The 17,028-nt window shown below is 37.4% G+C and overlaps 1 protein-coding gene across 7 annotated transcripts in view; it reads left to right on the top strand.

Moving 5' to 3' along the window:
* Positions 1–17,028, top strand: part of nfic (nuclear factor I/C) — a 173,083-nt gene that overhangs the window by 110,956 nt on the left and 45,099 nt on the right. For 6 of the 7 annotated variants that reach the window (XR_012369698.1, XM_055168093.2, XM_055168099.2 and 3 more), the window contains exons 3-6: positions 8,573–8,644; positions 9,319–9,393; positions 11,842–11,877; positions 14,983–15,106. Coding sequence is in view for 6 of the 7 variants with exons in the window: in XM_055168093.2 (XP_055024068.1) it covers positions 8,573–8,644; positions 9,319–9,393; positions 11,842–11,877; positions 14,983–15,106 (307 nt within the window). In the remaining variant the exon portion in view is untranslated. The remainder of the gene's footprint in view (positions 1–8,572; positions 8,645–9,318; positions 9,394–11,841; positions 11,878–14,982; positions 15,107–17,028) is intronic. The other variant, XM_055168096.2, reaches the window with a different exon arrangement.

Here is a 17,028-nt window from a genome sequence, read left to right as displayed (position 1 = left end):
CAAGGAATAAGAGAGAGAGACTAAATGAAACAGAGAGAGTAAAGTAAAAAACTGACTGTATAAGAAACTGATTCTTGTATTGTCTTGTGGTATTAAGTGTTGGGTGTGCTGTTGCATTATGTTGTGTGTTGTCTCCTGCTGTGTTGTGATTTACAGCAATCTGAAGTGTATTTAACTTTAGGCCAAGCACTCAGCTCCAATCATTTCAAGATTGTTGGCATTGGGTCTTCCATTGATTCCCGTTGAGTTTGAGAGTCAGGAATGCGGTGCATAGCTATATTTTGGTTAAACGGTTTAAACACTTTCCAAGCATACTTTCGACTGTAAAAATTAAAAGATTCTTGAGGCACCACTTGTGGTTTTTCAGATGCCACATTGGCTGAGATCCTGTGGGCCCATGTCAGTTCACTAAGAAAATTACTGCAAGAACTCAAGAGGACTGTCAAGCTTTTCTCCAATAACACCATTGTTAGGGAAAGGTTTGAAATGAAAATATTGAAAAATTACTGTCCAATTAGTTACTGTATTTGACTCTTATCTAAACAGTGCCTAGGGTTTCATCTGTGCAACCCTAAAAAGTCCTTGAAGTGTTAATGTAAATAGTAGAATTTGTGCGTTATGCGTGGCTACAGTCCTCGTTGCAGTGGTGTTGCTATGCTGTTGATATTTTATAGTGTTTAGGTCATTGCTTTGTGGTTGCTAAAGTCGTCTTGGTGATTGCTAGGATATTATACAGTATATTGTTACTACTACTATAGGTGATCCAAATCAAAAGCCCAAGTTCCAAAAATATGGAAAAATTTGTCTGCTTAGAATAGTGATAACAAACCTTTTCTCATTATATCTCATAAGTATTATTTATGTTTGTGGTACAAACAAGTGATTCTTGTGTTACAATACAAAAAGTATTATACCATGCTCTGTGGGTTAAACAAGGTTAATAAGTGCTTGTTTTTTTCCGCTCTGTTGCATTTGAAATTCCACAGTTGTAGTGTAAAGGAACAGCTCATAATTGCTTCAGTATTTCGCCATCTGAATGACCTCCAAGTCTAACTGTCTCATTGTCAATGGATGTACCGCTGCCACGCCAGTTTGGCTCTGGGACACCTCTCTGAGTGATGGAGAACATAAGGGTGTGGTAGGACAAAGGTTGTCCTCCCAATTGGTTTAGCTTCAGCTATGAATGAGGTTACAGATACTTGCACATGCTGTTACAAAGCTGTCGTACAACATAAAATCGTACCTATTATAAAATATATCCTCTATAGAATCAGCTATGTCTGTCTCTCTCTCAAGTTTTTTTCCTTCTAGGACTTTTCCTTCCTGACTAAAAAGCCGGGAGGTTTTTTCTCCTAGGGGGTTTTTCAACCCTTGGGGAGTTTGCTAACATTGGCTTAACTTAGCACCCTCTTCTATACGTTACATTATAACTACGCTCGCTAGTATGGTTTAATCTTAGCCGCTGTATTCTGCTGCTTATGTTGTCCATTACATTTTTTGTGTTTTATCCTGCATCTAAAGCTGCTTTGAAACAATTAAACAATTGTGAAAAGCGCTATATAAATAAGTAAGTAAGGAAATAGTAAAATGGGGACTATGTGTCGTACACTTCGTCCTACGTTGAAAAACTCATTGTCTCGTGAATGTGTTTCAGTAGTTACCTAGTTAAAGGAATAGTCTACTCATTTTCAATATTAAAACATGTTATTACCTTAACTAAGAATTATTGATACATCCCTCTATCATCTGTGTGCGTGCACGTAAGCGCTGGAGCGCGCTGCGACGCTTCGATAGCATTTAGCTTAGCCCCATTCATTCAATGGTACCATTTAGAGATAAAGTTAGAAGTGACCAAACACATCAACGTTTTTCCTATTTAAGACGAGTAGTTATACTAGCAAGTTTGGTGGTACAAAATAAAACATAGCGCTTTTCTAAGCGTATTTAAAAGAGGAACTATATTTTATGGCGTAATAGCACTTCTGGGAGTACTTCGACTCGCCTGAAAAGTCTGCTCCCCTTCTCACTCTCATAATGGGAGAGGGAGGGTGTTACTGCGCAGAGTTGAAGTACTCCCAAAAGTGCCACTACGCCACAAAACATAGCTCCTCTTTTAAATCCGCTTAGAAAAACGCTACGTTTTATTTTGTAACACCAAACTTGCTCGTATAACTACTCGTCTTAAATAGGAAAAACGTTGATGTGTTTGGTCACTTCTAACTTTATCTCTAAATGGTACAATTGAATGAATGGGGCTAAGCTAAATGCTATCGAAGCGTCGCAGCGCGCTCCAGCACTTACGTGCACGCACACAGATGATAGAGGGATGTATCAACAGTTCTTAGTTAAGGGAATAACATATTTTAATATTGAAAATGAGTAGGCTATTCCTTTAAGCTAGTTTATGTCTATAAGTTTTAAATATTGATATTTTTGCTATGAAAATTGCACAGATTGCCCTCAAAAGACCTTTATTAACCCCCTGGAGCCATGTGGTTTACTAACTTTTTTTTGGGTTTGAAGTCCAAAGCACCATTTACTACCATTGTAAAGCTTGGAACTGCCAGAACTTTTTTTTACATTTTCAGATTGTATTCATCTGAAAAAAGTTTATCATATACATCAAGGATGGCTTTAGGGTTAGTAAACCATGGGGTAATTTTTATTTTTGGGTGAACATTCACCTGATCTCCGGGTCTGGTCTGGCGCTAGCACTTTTAGTATAGCTTAGTATAATCCATTGGATCTGATTAGACCATTGGCATCGCGCTAAAAATGGCCAAGGAGTTTCGATATTTTTTCTATTTGGGACTTGACTCTTCTGTAGTTACTATCATGTGCTAAGACTGACTGAAAATTAAAATTTGTGATTTTCCAGGCAGATATGGCTAGGACTATACTCTCAAACTGGTGTAATAATCAAGGACTTGGCCGATGTAACATGGCTGCAGCAGGCGTAGTGATATTACGCACTGCCCGAAAATAGTCCCCTTGGTTACTTTAAATAGCAGGGGACTATTTTCGGGCAGTGCGTAATATCACTACGCCTGCTGCAGCCATGCAAAGTCCTTGATTATTATGCCAGAATGAGAGTATAGTTCCTAGCCATATCTGCCTAGAAAATCGCAACTTTTAATTTTCCGTCGGTCTTAGTACACGATGTAACTACAGAAGAGACTCTAGCAGAACTTACAGCATTCACTTACAGCAACTTAAATTAACATGTCACTTGAAAATGTGCAACTTTTAACTCAATATTAAAGGGAGAGGAGACAGCTTACAGTATGAGAATTACCAGCCAGTGTTTTCTCAGTTGTGTCGCTATGAGTTCAATAAAATGTGAAATAAACCATAACTCTAGCATTTTATCACTCTGTTCTGCTTAGCATAGAAAAAGTAGCCTGTTACTGGAAACATTACATTGATTTGAAGAGTTGAGCTGCTAGGCTTAACTGTGTGAAAAACACATACAGTAGTTCTTACTCTCAACAGTCTGTGCATGTTTTTAATCATACAGTGTTGTGGGTTGTTTTAAGTGTTTCAGCTGATATCTAGGAGAAGATCCTCCCGACGTTCTGCACTCATCTCAGGCTGCTTCTATTTTCTTATGGCTCCAGGAGAGTAAAAGTTCACTCACTCTTCCTGCCGCATCTAACCGCGTAATAGCTCATGTTGTTATTTAGCTGTTAGTCACTTTAATAGCTGAGGTAGTGCATAGGAATGTCTTTCACGTAAAGTCATTTCCACAACTGAAACCTTATTTCATTTACCGGTGACTCTCTGTCTCTGCCCACTCCAACTTTTTGGATCTTCAGATGCTCTGCCAGCCATTTAGTAGAGGCCATTTGTGCCTCTTTCTCACTGCACAGAGTAAGTTGGCACATGGGCAAGCTGGCACTCTTTAGTAGGGTTACATAGGCTTACTGTTCTTGCTTCAGAGAAGGAGGGAGGGATAGAGTGAGTATGAGAGATACAGACAGCAGAGAAAGAGAAATCTAAAATGGCTGCCAACAGCAAACTCCTCTGCTCATGAAATGTCTGCCAAAAAAGAAAAAACTTGAAATGGCCGTGCCGACGAATGATTTCTGCCTAGAAATGGAGCTCGCTTGAAAAGAAATAGCAACAACTTTCACCAGAAGTAACCTCACATTTATTGCAATGACAGTTTCAGTATGGAAAGCACATACTGTACAAGGACGAAAAGTTCTTAGCTGTCGGCCATTAAATCAACAAGATGCTAAAGATGGTTAGCGTGATAAAGTATAGAGGTCAAGCAGCAGAAATGATGGCTTAGTTGAAGGAGACGTAGCAATGGGTCAGAAAATATTTCTCGGTTTGTTAAGCGACTAAACTAGTACGTGCCAGGATAACGATAATAATTCTACCAAAATGGTGCACGCTGACTCCTTACACAAGACAAAATGGACGTTATTCAATACTACCGATCATATTTTCCTTCGGCGTTTCTACGTATAAAAAAAGATTAAATGCGGATCTCTCGGTTGGATTCAGAAGCAATTCCTCACTTATTTATGTTTTATGCTTCTGTGCCCTCAGCCTCACTGGCCGTATTTGACATGGGCCGTTTTGAGATGTGTCAGAGGTGCTCTTTGCCAATTTGTGCCTCAGACTGACACTTTTATTTTTCCTTTCCTCCGATTCTCTCTGCCAAGATTCGCCTAGGGCTGCTTGCCTAGAAACCGCTTCAGATTTTGGCAGGAGCATACAGGACTTCGAAGACAGTTATGGAATACAAAAGCTGAGAGATGGAGAGCACTGGAGCGGTGGCTGGCAGTGTACAAAATCACAGCGATGACAGACGTGTTTGTTTATGTTTTTGCATTGGGTTATTTTATTAGTTTTAATTTGCTGTGAATTTAAGCGTAGCTTCTTCTTGGGAACGAATTCAGCTTTTCGCATCCGTCTGCTCCCATGTAATTTTTTAAAACCAAATTTTATTATATAATTATTATGGCCCAGATCCAACTGTCTCATCTGAAATGTCCTTGAACTAAAAGTGATTTGTGATTTGTTTTGCAGGGTTTACAGAATTATTTTTCCCAAAGCATGTGTATTTCCCAAAACATTATTAGACAGTACTGTGCGCATATATTTTTGTGTCAATATCCTAGCATGCAGATCAAAGACCAGTTTGCATAATAATGTACTATCCATATAAGCATTATTTTTTTTTGTCTCGTACTAGCAATTCTTTACTAGTGAATCTGGTTAACAACAAGCTTCAGAGGAAGCCAGTTTTATTGCTAAGGTTACTCTTTTAAAGCCTATAAGGCATTGTTGGGTTCTCGGTTGTGCCTTTTTTCCAATATCTCTTTTTTTACATGATAAATGTTTACGTACAGTAAGTATAGAGCTATAAAAAGTATGTGCATAGCAATCTTACAAGAAATGTTCATGTGTCAGTCTGAGCAAGGCTTGGCACAAGATTGTTAAGACCTCCATTTAATTTTTTTGCTCTTAAGAAGAAACAATTAAGATATTAAAGAGATCTTTATGCTTTTTATTCCCATGCCTTTGGGCTGTGATCTTTCTGCTAGAGCTGGTTGACCAAACCCTGATAGTTGAGTTGATAAAAAGCCTTGCTGGTGCCATTAGCATGCCAGGATCAAAAACACAACACAGTAAGTGCTGGTAACCATCTATGCCGGTCTATAAAGGACATCTGACAGAAAAGTATGTAATACATATCCTGTATAATATAAGCACAGCACTGTCACTGCCACGCTGTGTTTGTATCTCTATGTATATTGTACTGTAAGCAGTAGCTTGTGGTTGGTTTCTGAGTCCTGCAGGCCATAAAAAGTGTGAGAAGTCGTAATGAAGCGTTGAATTCAGACGTGTGCAGCCGGTCGTGCTCTCCTCCACTTTGAACTGGCAGTGGCGTGCTGCCCATCTGATAGGGAGTGCTCTTATTTATTTATCCAGCGCAAGCTTTTTTTACCGTCTTTTCTTTGAACGCCTGCCAGAGTCCTTGTGGTAACCCGACCATTCTTTCATTCTCTACTGAGAAAATCCTCCGCCACTTCTCGACTCAAATTCGTTTTATGTGTTTATCTGCTCTTTCCCCTCACATCCGCGTGGCAGAGAGCCGGAACATAGACAAACGGCAAGGTCTTTATGGTTAGATTAGGTTGTTTTGTCATTATTGTATCGCTTCAGTGAGTTTACAATTTGGCAATACAAATCCCCGTGCACTGCCAGCGAAGAGGGTTCAACAAGATTATGCTCGCCGATGCCATACAAGTTGAAAAGAAAGAGAATATTTGAATAGTTTTGGAGCACGATGATATGGTGTGTTTCTCATTTACAAAGCATTTGGCTAAGCCTCGCTGGGCTATCATAGCTGTATCAGTAACCTAGAGTGATTTTATAAAACATACAGTGTATTTTTTCTATCTCTGTTGTTTATACAGAAATGGGTTCTTATGTCAGATTACCATAGCTATCGCTGACAAGATCAACCACATGCCAACATGTCCGTTTCTTTTGGTTAAAGAAAGCTTTTTTATGAGAAATTCAGACTCTTGAATAAATGCTGCAGTTTAAATCGACTGAAATGTTTTAAGGTTTTTTAACATTTCATTTAAATCATAAGAAGAGCTCAGATTTAAAATCCTTTAAGTGCGTCTGACGTTTTCTTTCTTTCTTTTTTTATCAAACTCTTCATAGATTCTGTAGTGCCAACAAAGTGGTATTTCTGTATGGCCTAAGGTCGATATTAAGCGGATTTGAAGCAAAAGTATTTGATGAGCATATAATACGTGCCAAGAGCATTTGGATAATACCATTATCGCATTTTTGACAGATGTGGTGTTTAGCGGCTTTTGCATCTGAGCTCCTCATATATAATTGGACAGAAGTACTGGGTGGAAGTAGATAGGGCTGTCACACTGCTTAAATAATCATCTCATCGCAATTTTTGACCTCATTGCGATGATTTCAAATCACCGCAATGATTGCACATCTCTTTAAAAAACAAGGGGGAGCTGCAGCGCCTGTATAAACGAGACTGTATCAGATGGCTCTCTAAGTAATGTATTGCAAAGCCATTCAATACAGTGGAAAAAACTGCTGCAAAACTTTTTTTAGTTTTTGAAAGATAATAATTACTTTTAATTATGTGTTATGTGTAGCAATACTTACCGCCAGGTAAACCTAGCAAAATATTTGATTTAAATAATCACAACAATGTGTGAAAAAGATTTCATGAACAAACAAAAAAAATAATGAGAATTAAATGTCAAAGCAATAAAACAGACAATTAATCGTCATAATCTGCAAAGTTCTAAAATAGGCAATTAATCGTCATAATCGTCAAAGTCCTAAAACAGTCAATTAATTGTCAAAGTTCTAAAACAGTCAATTAATCGTCATAATTGGCAAAGTTCTAAAACAGTCAATTAATTGTCATAATCAGCAAAGTTCTAAAACAGTCAATTAATCGTCATGATTGGCAAAGTTCTAAAACAGTCAATTAACCGGCATAATCTGCAAAGTTCTAAAACAGGCAATTAATCGTCATAATCGGCAAAGTTCTAAAACAGTCAATTAATCGTCATAATTGGCAAAGTTCTAAAACAGTCAATTAATCACCACAATCGGCAAAGTTCTAAAATAGGCAATTAATCGTCATAATCAGCACAATTTATTAGACAATTAACTATCAACAAAATTACAAAATCGTGACAGCCCTAGAATTAGATCTACCATATAAAACAGGGCTCTTTACCTGTCTCTGAATCATACTAAAAGATACTGTGTATTTCTCAAACTGCCTTTTTTCAATGAATATTACATATTACACTGTAAAAAACAATGGTCAAAAAACGGTCCTTTGCTCTCATTGGGGCAATTGTAAATAAAAAAGTAGATAGGGCTGTCACAATGTTTTATAATCATCTCATCGCAATTGTTTGACCTCATCGCGATGATTTCCAATCACCGCAATGATCGCACATCTCTTTAAAAACACAAGGGGGAGCTGCAGCGCCTGTATAAATGAGACTGTATTAGATGGAGCTCCTTAACTGATATTGTAACGTAATTATATTGCAAAGCCATTCAATACAGTGGAAAAAGGTCCTAATATGTACCGTTTAGGTACAGATATGTACACGTTTGTTAAAAATATTTACCCTTTGATGTACTAATATAAACTTTTTAGGTGCAAAGATGTGCTTGTTAAAAGTATACATGCAGTGACAGCCCAGGGGAACATTTTTACAATTTTTATGACAATTATATAAAGAAAAAAATAATGTTCAAGTAATGTTCAATTGCATAAATGCGTATGCGGCAACATTGAACCATGTTAAACACATTTAAGCAAATCGCAACACGTTAACACCAATACTTATTGTAATAAAAAATTAGATAGACAACAGAAGGTATAACAGATTTGAACCATTTAGCTTTACTTGTTATATCCGGAACATTGACCTGAACTTTTTCAATATCTATTGTGAGAATCTGCTGAATCTGGACTTATCTCTCTTTCTCACTCTCACTCTCACTCTCTCTCTCTCTCTCTCTCTCTCTCTCTCTTGCTCAGAAGCAGAACAGAGCAGCAGTCCTCGCACAGGCATTGGTTCAGATCAGGAGGACAGCAGAGCAGCCACCATGGGTATGTAGGCACAAACACATGCACAAATATACTCATGCAACAATACTTGCAGCAAACCTCTATATACTGTACATGTGTGGCTGCAGCATTTTTACAGTGCAGTGCAGTCGTGTTAGTGATCTCTCCTGCACTATACAAACATCCTGTTTACTCAATTCAACCTATATGCACGGCTTCACAAACCCACACACACACATACACAATCTCTCTCTCTCATTCTCTCTGCCCAGTTCATATAACAGTCCTACCCACATTCCCCTGTTTCAAGAGCTAGTTGACAAAGGCTCTGGTTTATTCTGCATTACGTGCAGAATTACCAAAACACACCACACAGGAGGCAAACCTTGCATCTTTGAGATCTGGTTGGTGGTTTAGTATGCATATTTAACCAGTTGTACCCTTCGCTGTCGTGCTTTTGCAGTGAATGGCTTTGATTAACACAAAAAAGTATCTCAGCAAGTGACAATAATTTAAAACAAACTTTCTGTTGTTTATAATTCACTAAGACCCCTGTGTGCTGGCAAAAACACTTACATTGATTCGTTTAGCAGATACTTTTATCTAAAGTGACTTTGAAATGAAAGTTAATAGAGTCTTTGTGTGTGTGACACGCTGATGACATTCTTGTGCTGAAAGCAAAATGTCATCATTTGTTCCATGTTTTTTTTCCACAGATGCTCCAGAGTTTCAGGAGAGCTTCTTGACTTCAGGGGTCTTCAGTGTAACAGAACTGGTGCAAGTATCAAGAAGTGAGATCATTTATTTTATTATAATTATAAAGGATCTATGTCTGTATAATTAATGTAACCTGTATCATTTATGGGCTGTTATCCAACAACAGAGGCTAAATAGCCACACTGTCAGAAAAAATGGTCCCAAGTAGTCACTGTGGACGTACCCTTTAAAAAGTCCCTACTATGTACATTTTAGGTACACAAATATATACATTTGGCACCAATATGTACATTTGAGATATTTTTATGCACTCTTTAATACCATTATTTACCTCTAAGGTATTATATAAACATGTGCAAACGCGTACGTTTTGAAGGGGTACTGCCCTGGTGACAGCTAAGGACTTTTTAAATATTTTTTCTGATTGTGTATCTAAATATTTACATGGTTGCTACTGCAATAGAGGGTATGCATTGACGTCACTTTTCCACGTGACCACTGTTGAGTGGCAAACGTTCAACAAAATGGCTGGTTTTCATAGCGGCTGCTGCGAAAATGCCAGTAAAACTGACTATTATCAGCTTAAATTGAATGTAGTTGGACTTGATTTACTTCTCTACATTCTAAAGTAGGGATGCACCGATAGGATTTTTTTTGGGCCGATACCGATTTAAACAGACAACTTCTGGCTGATACCGATGCCGATACCGATATTAAACACTTGTATACAATACTATACAGTTGGTCTATTAGCTAGCTTATTTCTGCATCAAATTATTTTTACTAAACATGGATTGGATATAATTAACATTCAACTGACCAACATAATAAGAGAGGCACAAATTAAGCTAAAACTAATATAATAACCCAGCATAACAACCTTCAAAGGTGGTTTTTGCTATTCAGCATTTATTTTATTAATAACATTAACTCATTTTTTACATATAATGGATTTCTTTATGCAGTTAATTGATAAACAATCGGTATCGGCCTTTCTCGTGCTATTGCCGATATGCTGATGGTTTTAAATTCATCAAAAATCGGCCGATAAATATCGTCGGCCGATACATCGGTGCATCACTATTCTAAAGCATAGAATCATACTGTGTATTCTTTAATATTGCATATTAATATTTATTTAATACCTAATTACATTTAAATTGTGTGATTTTACTTGAGTAAAAGTACGTTAATGTACTTAAATATTAAATGTAAAACAAAAACTTGTATTTATGAAATGTAATAAAGTAAAAATTATGAAAATATGTTTTGGAATGTATGTTTTCCAAAGAAAAACACGAATAAAATACGAATACCTGAAAAAATCCGTTTAAGTAGAAAGTAGTGATAGACCGGTATATCGGCCGGCCGATATATATCGGGCCGATTTCTGCGAGTTTTATGTGTATCAGCCAATATATGGCTGCTGTGTTCGCCGATTTTTTCCGGCATTATTTACAGACAGAGTGCTGGAAGCCGCAAGCGATTGCAGGTCATGTGACTAAAACAACCAACCTTTCCATGACAACATCGAAAGCTCGGCCTAACAGCTGATCATAGCTGCACAAAGCGGGTTTTTATTTCTCATCTCTATATATATTTGTAGTAGTAAAGCGCTACAAATCAATATCCTTTGCTGATAGTTCTTCGTCATTGTGGAGAGTGCAGTTCATGGTTCCATAGCACCCTCACCTGTTTTTACTATTTGTTAAATATAGTTTTTTAATAAATGTTTCTTTTTGAAATTGAGACTTTTGGCATCATCGTGTCATTTTTATGATGTGTATTGAGTGAGCAAAAGCAGTATCGGCTCAAGAAAATCGGCAGCCTGTATCGGTCATCGGCTAAGGCTGATGAAACAAAAATCGGTATCGGCATTGGCACAAAAAAATCCGTATCGGTCGATCCTTAGTAGAAAGTACACGTAAAACCTCTGCTTGATAGTGACCCTAGCAACTTGTCAACCCACCTGTGGACGTTGCAATAAACGATCTATTTACTTTTCCTTTCGGTGTTTTTGACAGTCTATATAACGATAGCTCCGAATTCTTGTTAATCTGTTAGTGCAGTCTATCGCACAACAGCTTTTTCCCATTTGGACGCATTTTCGGTGAATTCACACTGTACAAAAATTCTGCGGCACTGTCTTTTGCCACTCAGTGGACGTAACCGCAGTCACTTTCGCCGAAGGTGATGTCACGTGCATACCCTCTATTTGTGTATTTATATTATAAATAAAAATTGAAAGGTTGAAATGTGATGAAGGGTTGGAAGCCAAATCGTGTTGGTTCGCTATATTAAATATTTATTATTGTTGTATTTTATTATAGAAATCATACAGTTTGCCTAAAAAATGGCCCATCTGACTCATTTTACACTGGGTCTTAAGCGTTTTGGGCATTATACTGTAGAGATGGGACACTTATATGATTGGGAGAAATTGCAATGCTAAATCTAGTGGTTGTAGTTTCATATTACAGTAAAAAAGGTTTTGATTTATTCATTTTAATGCATTCTTACAGGGGTGATAGGAATGAAGGTCCCACCTTACAGTTACAGTAAGAGAGCTTTAAATTTGTGTTATTTAAGCTATAAAATCATCATTTTGATACCAATGTAGATTTCATTTCTGATTTAAAATGTGTTTTTGAACGTAATCTTGACTAACAGGTTTGGAGATTTCTGTCTCTCACTATTAAAGTAGATCAGAGCTCTACTTGCCTGACTTGAAAAAGCTGCCCAGGGGCATAATGAATACGACCGCCAAGTGCACTGACTTGCTTTAAAGATTTTGGTTTGCAGAGAACAGCAAATGAATTCCAGTGGCCCGCATGAGCATGTTGGCCCCAATCTTGTCCCAAATAATGCAATGTGATCTAAATCTGCTGGAGTTAAGCTGTATTTAAGAGTAATGACATTCCTAAATACATTTTTCAGTACATTTACATTTATGCATTTGGAAGACGCTTGTATCCAACATACAGCACATTCGATCTAAATTTTATCAGCATGCATGTTTCCTGGGGATCGAACCTATTAAGTTTGCACTGCTAACACAATGGCCCACAATTTAAACTACAAGGAACAGCTCAACATCAAGACTGTAGCTAAGCAGAATTTATAATGCTATATATGTAGCATTTCCAGAATCCGGCTGTTTTGTCCACAACTTGTAGTGTAGTCTTACCCTCGCAGAAAATCAAATGAAAAACTAGCAGAGAAAACCTGTTCAATACAGATTCGTTTTAATATTGTATACATTGATACGAAGGACGCAAGTGGCCATTTCTCTATATGGAGTACATGCCTAAATGTCTAATTAATTGATCTTTCCATTTCTTTATCAATTAATGTTCAATAAAATGAGGTACTAAACCCTCAGAAAATATTGAGCATCAACATCAGGAGGTTAAACTAGCAGTTTTAGTTTTTATATTGTATTACTCTATATTCACATGCTGTATACATTTTCTCAGTTTACTCGCAATTGACAGTTTTTCCCATACACATGAAATACTGTACTTTTCTCTTTTAGGTAGCATTTGCAAGTAGTGTTTATTTTAGCCAATCGCTTTGTTTGAACACATTCTGCATCTGAGATAGTCATCTTTTCTCTCATTTCTCTCAAATGTCGTTTCCCACCTCCCACGCGGCTTATCCGCATAACCGTCAAATTCACAGCTGCTACGCGTCAAGTCTGACCGATCCTCATTAGAAAGGAAAAAATGACCAGCATAATTGATTACGTTTAGCTGAAATTATTTTCTTTTTCCCAGCAGTCTTCCTGTTGATTGGTAATCAGATAAGGTCCATGTAAATGAACATGAGCCCGTTCGGCCCTCACACCTGTGTGTAATCACTGCACTTTACTCTGTACAAACACGTTGATGGATTGCTAATGAAATAGATGGTAAAGGCATACATAAATCATCTGTCAGCTGCCCGAAACAAATATTGTAGTCTTTTAGGTGATCCGCATAAGGTGACGCATCTGTGTGACAGAGAAACTAAACGCTGTGGTTTCATGCAGGCCGTCAGTTGTCCGCTTTATGGAGTGATTCGTACAAGTACTCATCATCTGATTAATATTTTGTCTATATGTCCTAAAAGACTACCGTGTTTTTTCTAAACACCAAACTGTTCCTTCTTTTTTTGGAATAAAATAAACTAATTATGAAAATGTAAGCATACTACCAAAAATAGAAGCATTTGCCTATAAACCAAACCTGATTTAGTATAAACTGTAAAAAGTGAAGCCGCTCTACTTCCTTACCTCAAAAAAGAATAACTTGCCTCAATTGGTACCAGCTAAAAAGTTACAAATAAAATTAATTAAATTGGTAACACCTAAAATATTTAAAGATTTTCAACATTTTGTCACTTAAAATTGACATTTTTAGGCGTTACCAATTAAAGTCATTTTTTAAGTTGACCCAACTTTATTGGGTAAAAAAAGTGATGAAAATGGGACCCAGCAGCTGGGTTACAGTTAACCCCCCCAAAAATGTATATTTGACCCAACAATGGGTCAAATAACCCAGCATTTTGAGTTGAAACAACCTTGCATGGGTTAAATTTAGGGCTGCACGATTTGGGTAATTTTTCCCATTGCGGTTATTGCTGCTAATATTGCGATGTGCGATTGCAATTATACTAAATGGTATCATGAGTCAACTTGATGGGATTTAAGGAAAATCCACACACAGTTTAGCTAAAATGTGTATTTGTAAAACTAGAAATGTTTTCGTATTGCCACGTGATGTAGCAACTGCTTAGTGTCAGTAATCCTAAATCCAAAATACCGCCATACAACAGACATAGTTTTTTTTTTGCTACCAGATCACTGTCAACCTCCTCTGCATCCATCTTTGCTCTGGTATAAGTGACGACGCACACCACACACGTGCATGCCACACGGTGCACTGCCTTTTTTGTTCGTTTTTCTTTCAGCAACGAAAATCATCAAACTGTTATCAGAAAGTTTGTGTTAACAAGTCCTCACATTTATTCATTTAATATAATTGCAACATTTTGCTGTCATATAATTGCACAGGCTGACATTGCGATTGCGATTGCGATTGCGATGCGATTAATTGTGCAGCACTAGTTAAATTATGAGCCCATGACCCAATTGACCTCAATCCCCATAGATGAGAGGTAATACTAGTCATACTTGCTAAAACACCAAGCCTTTGGGTTTCACATTATATATTTGCATATAATGCATTCAGACGTAACCAAAGACATACAGGTCTTAACCTGTGCAATAAAGGCTAACAGACTCTACGATCAAACACAAATGTAAGAGATTAAACCTGTGCGGATTTAGTTTACTGTAGATAACCATCACTGTTTTTGCATTGCTACGGTGCACATGTAAATAAATAGGCATGAATAGTCATGTCTCAACCACAAATATTCCTTTATGGAAAGATGCTAAAGGATTTATCACTGCAAGTACCAGTATATTTGGATTTTCTTAAAAAATGTAGGAGCATTACCATGGTAAAGTGCCATAGTAATTTAAAATATAGAGCAAAGAGATACCATTTTGTCATGCTGTACTCCAATGTAACATGTCCAGTATGATTTTTGATATTCAGCTTATAAAAAATTGAATGATGTTACGAATGCTATGCTTATTGTGGATTCTGTGTACACAGCACCGGTGGTGACAGGCACGGGGCCAAACTTCTCTCTCGGAGAGCTGCAGGGACATCTTGCTTACGATCTGAACCCTTCAGGTGTGGGAATGAGAAGGACCCTACCCAGCACTTCCTCCAGCGGGTCAGTACACGCATGCCCACTGTACACACACACTGACACTAAACCCACATGCTTGCATGCACAGCCACATCTGTCTGCAGCATGCATGAATCATCTTGTGAGAGGCACTGTGTCCGTGAGCTATTTCTAGATGGTTTTCAACCCGTGTGTGTGGTATAATGAGAAAAACTAATGCAACATCTGTTTATTGCCATGCACTATTCTCTCACGTTGAAAGAAAGCTGACTTCAGCTTTGATGAGATCTCGCACTGATTCGGTCCAGTGGTTTAGTCTGATCTTAATCAGTGAGCAAACATTTTTACCAGATAACTTTGGTTTTGTGCGTTGTCACATTCCTGCCACATAAAAAGGCCCTCTGTGTTCTTTTACAGTATAGCTTTCACTTACTCTGCAAACAGGGTCAGAAGTTAACCAGGGTTCGGGGCGATGATGTGATGGAAGACTAGTCGAGAAACAAGTGTAATATTATATTTGTTTTAAAATAAAGGTTTACATTGAAGAGTTCAGATGCTAAAGTGTGTCTGACATTGGCTTTGGCATTCTTGTAAATTAGCATTTTTTTATCAGGCTCTTTTGTTTAGGTTTAGTCATTTCGCTTTAAAGGGACATTCCACTTTTTTTGAAAATAGACTCATTTTCCAGGTCCCCTAGAGTTAAACATCCGATCCCCACCATTTTGAAATCCATTCAGACGATCTCCAGGTCTGGCGCTACCACTCCCAGCATAGCTTACAACAATCCATTGAATCTGATTAGACCATTAGCATCACGCTATAAATAACCAAAGAGTTTCGATTTTTTTCTATTTAAGGCTTGACTCTTCTGTAGTTACATTGTGTACTAAGACCGACAGAAAATTAAAAGCTGCAATTTTCAAGGCAGATATGGCTAGGAACTATCCTCTCATAATGGCGTAATAATCAAGGACTTTGCTTATGTAACATGGCTGCAGGAGGCGTAGTGATATTACGCACTGCCCGAAAATAGTCCCCTTGGTTACTTTCAATGGCAGGGGACTATTTTCGGGCAGTGCATAATATCACTACACCTGCTTGATTATTATTATATTATTATATCCTTGATTATTACGCCAGAATGAGAGTATAGTCCTAACCATATCTGCCTAGAAAATCGCAACTTTTAATTTTCTGTCGGTCTTAGTACACATTGTAGCTACAGAAGAGTCAAGTTTTAAATAGGAAAATATCGAACTCTTTAGTTATTTTTTGCCCGATGCTAATGGTCTAATCAGATTCAATAAATTATGCTAAGCTATGCTAAAAGTGCTAGCGCCAGACCCGGAGATCAGCTGAATGGATTCCAAAACGGTAAAAACCAAATTTTTAACTCTAGGGAAGCTGGAAAATTAGCGTATTTTCAAGAAAAGTGGAATGTCCCTTTAATGGCAATGAAAAGGTTATTCGTCAAGTGTTTGTGTGTGTTTTTGCAAAAACAAAAAACTCATCTCCAGTCACTCTCTACTATCCTTTCTGAATTAAGTTAAAAGTCAAAAAAATTCGATCAATATCCTGAGGCCAGGCTTAAACGGATATGAAGCGAAAGTCTTTGATGACCGTATAATACAGGCCAGGACCATTTGGTCCATTTCATTATCTAATTTTTGACAAATGTGGAGCGGCTTTTACATCTAAGCTTTTTAATGTTTTATAGATTTGTTGTGCTGTTTTTTGAGCTGTTTACATCGTAAAAATCCTCTTGTTTGCGTCTTAAATTTAATTCTCCTTACAGAATACCATTAGGTGTTGTGCCATTTTTATAAGTATTTATACCCTGAGCGTTGTGTTTTTAGTACACTTTGTTCAGTTAGAATAGTTAAAACTTAAGAATATTCAAGGCCGTTCTGTTCTAATCCATTTTAATTGCCGTTATAGTACACAAGAATCTCTGAACCCGTGAACTC

The sequence above is a fragment of the Misgurnus anguillicaudatus genome, chromosome 5 (assembly GCF_027580225.2).
Source record: "Misgurnus anguillicaudatus chromosome 5, ASM2758022v2, whole genome shotgun sequence".
Lineage (NCBI taxonomy): Eukaryota > Metazoa > Chordata > Actinopteri > Cypriniformes > Cobitidae > Misgurnus > Misgurnus anguillicaudatus.
The sequence above is the reverse complement of the archived record's forward strand: the minus strand, read 5'-3'. Positions and strand labels throughout refer to the sequence as shown.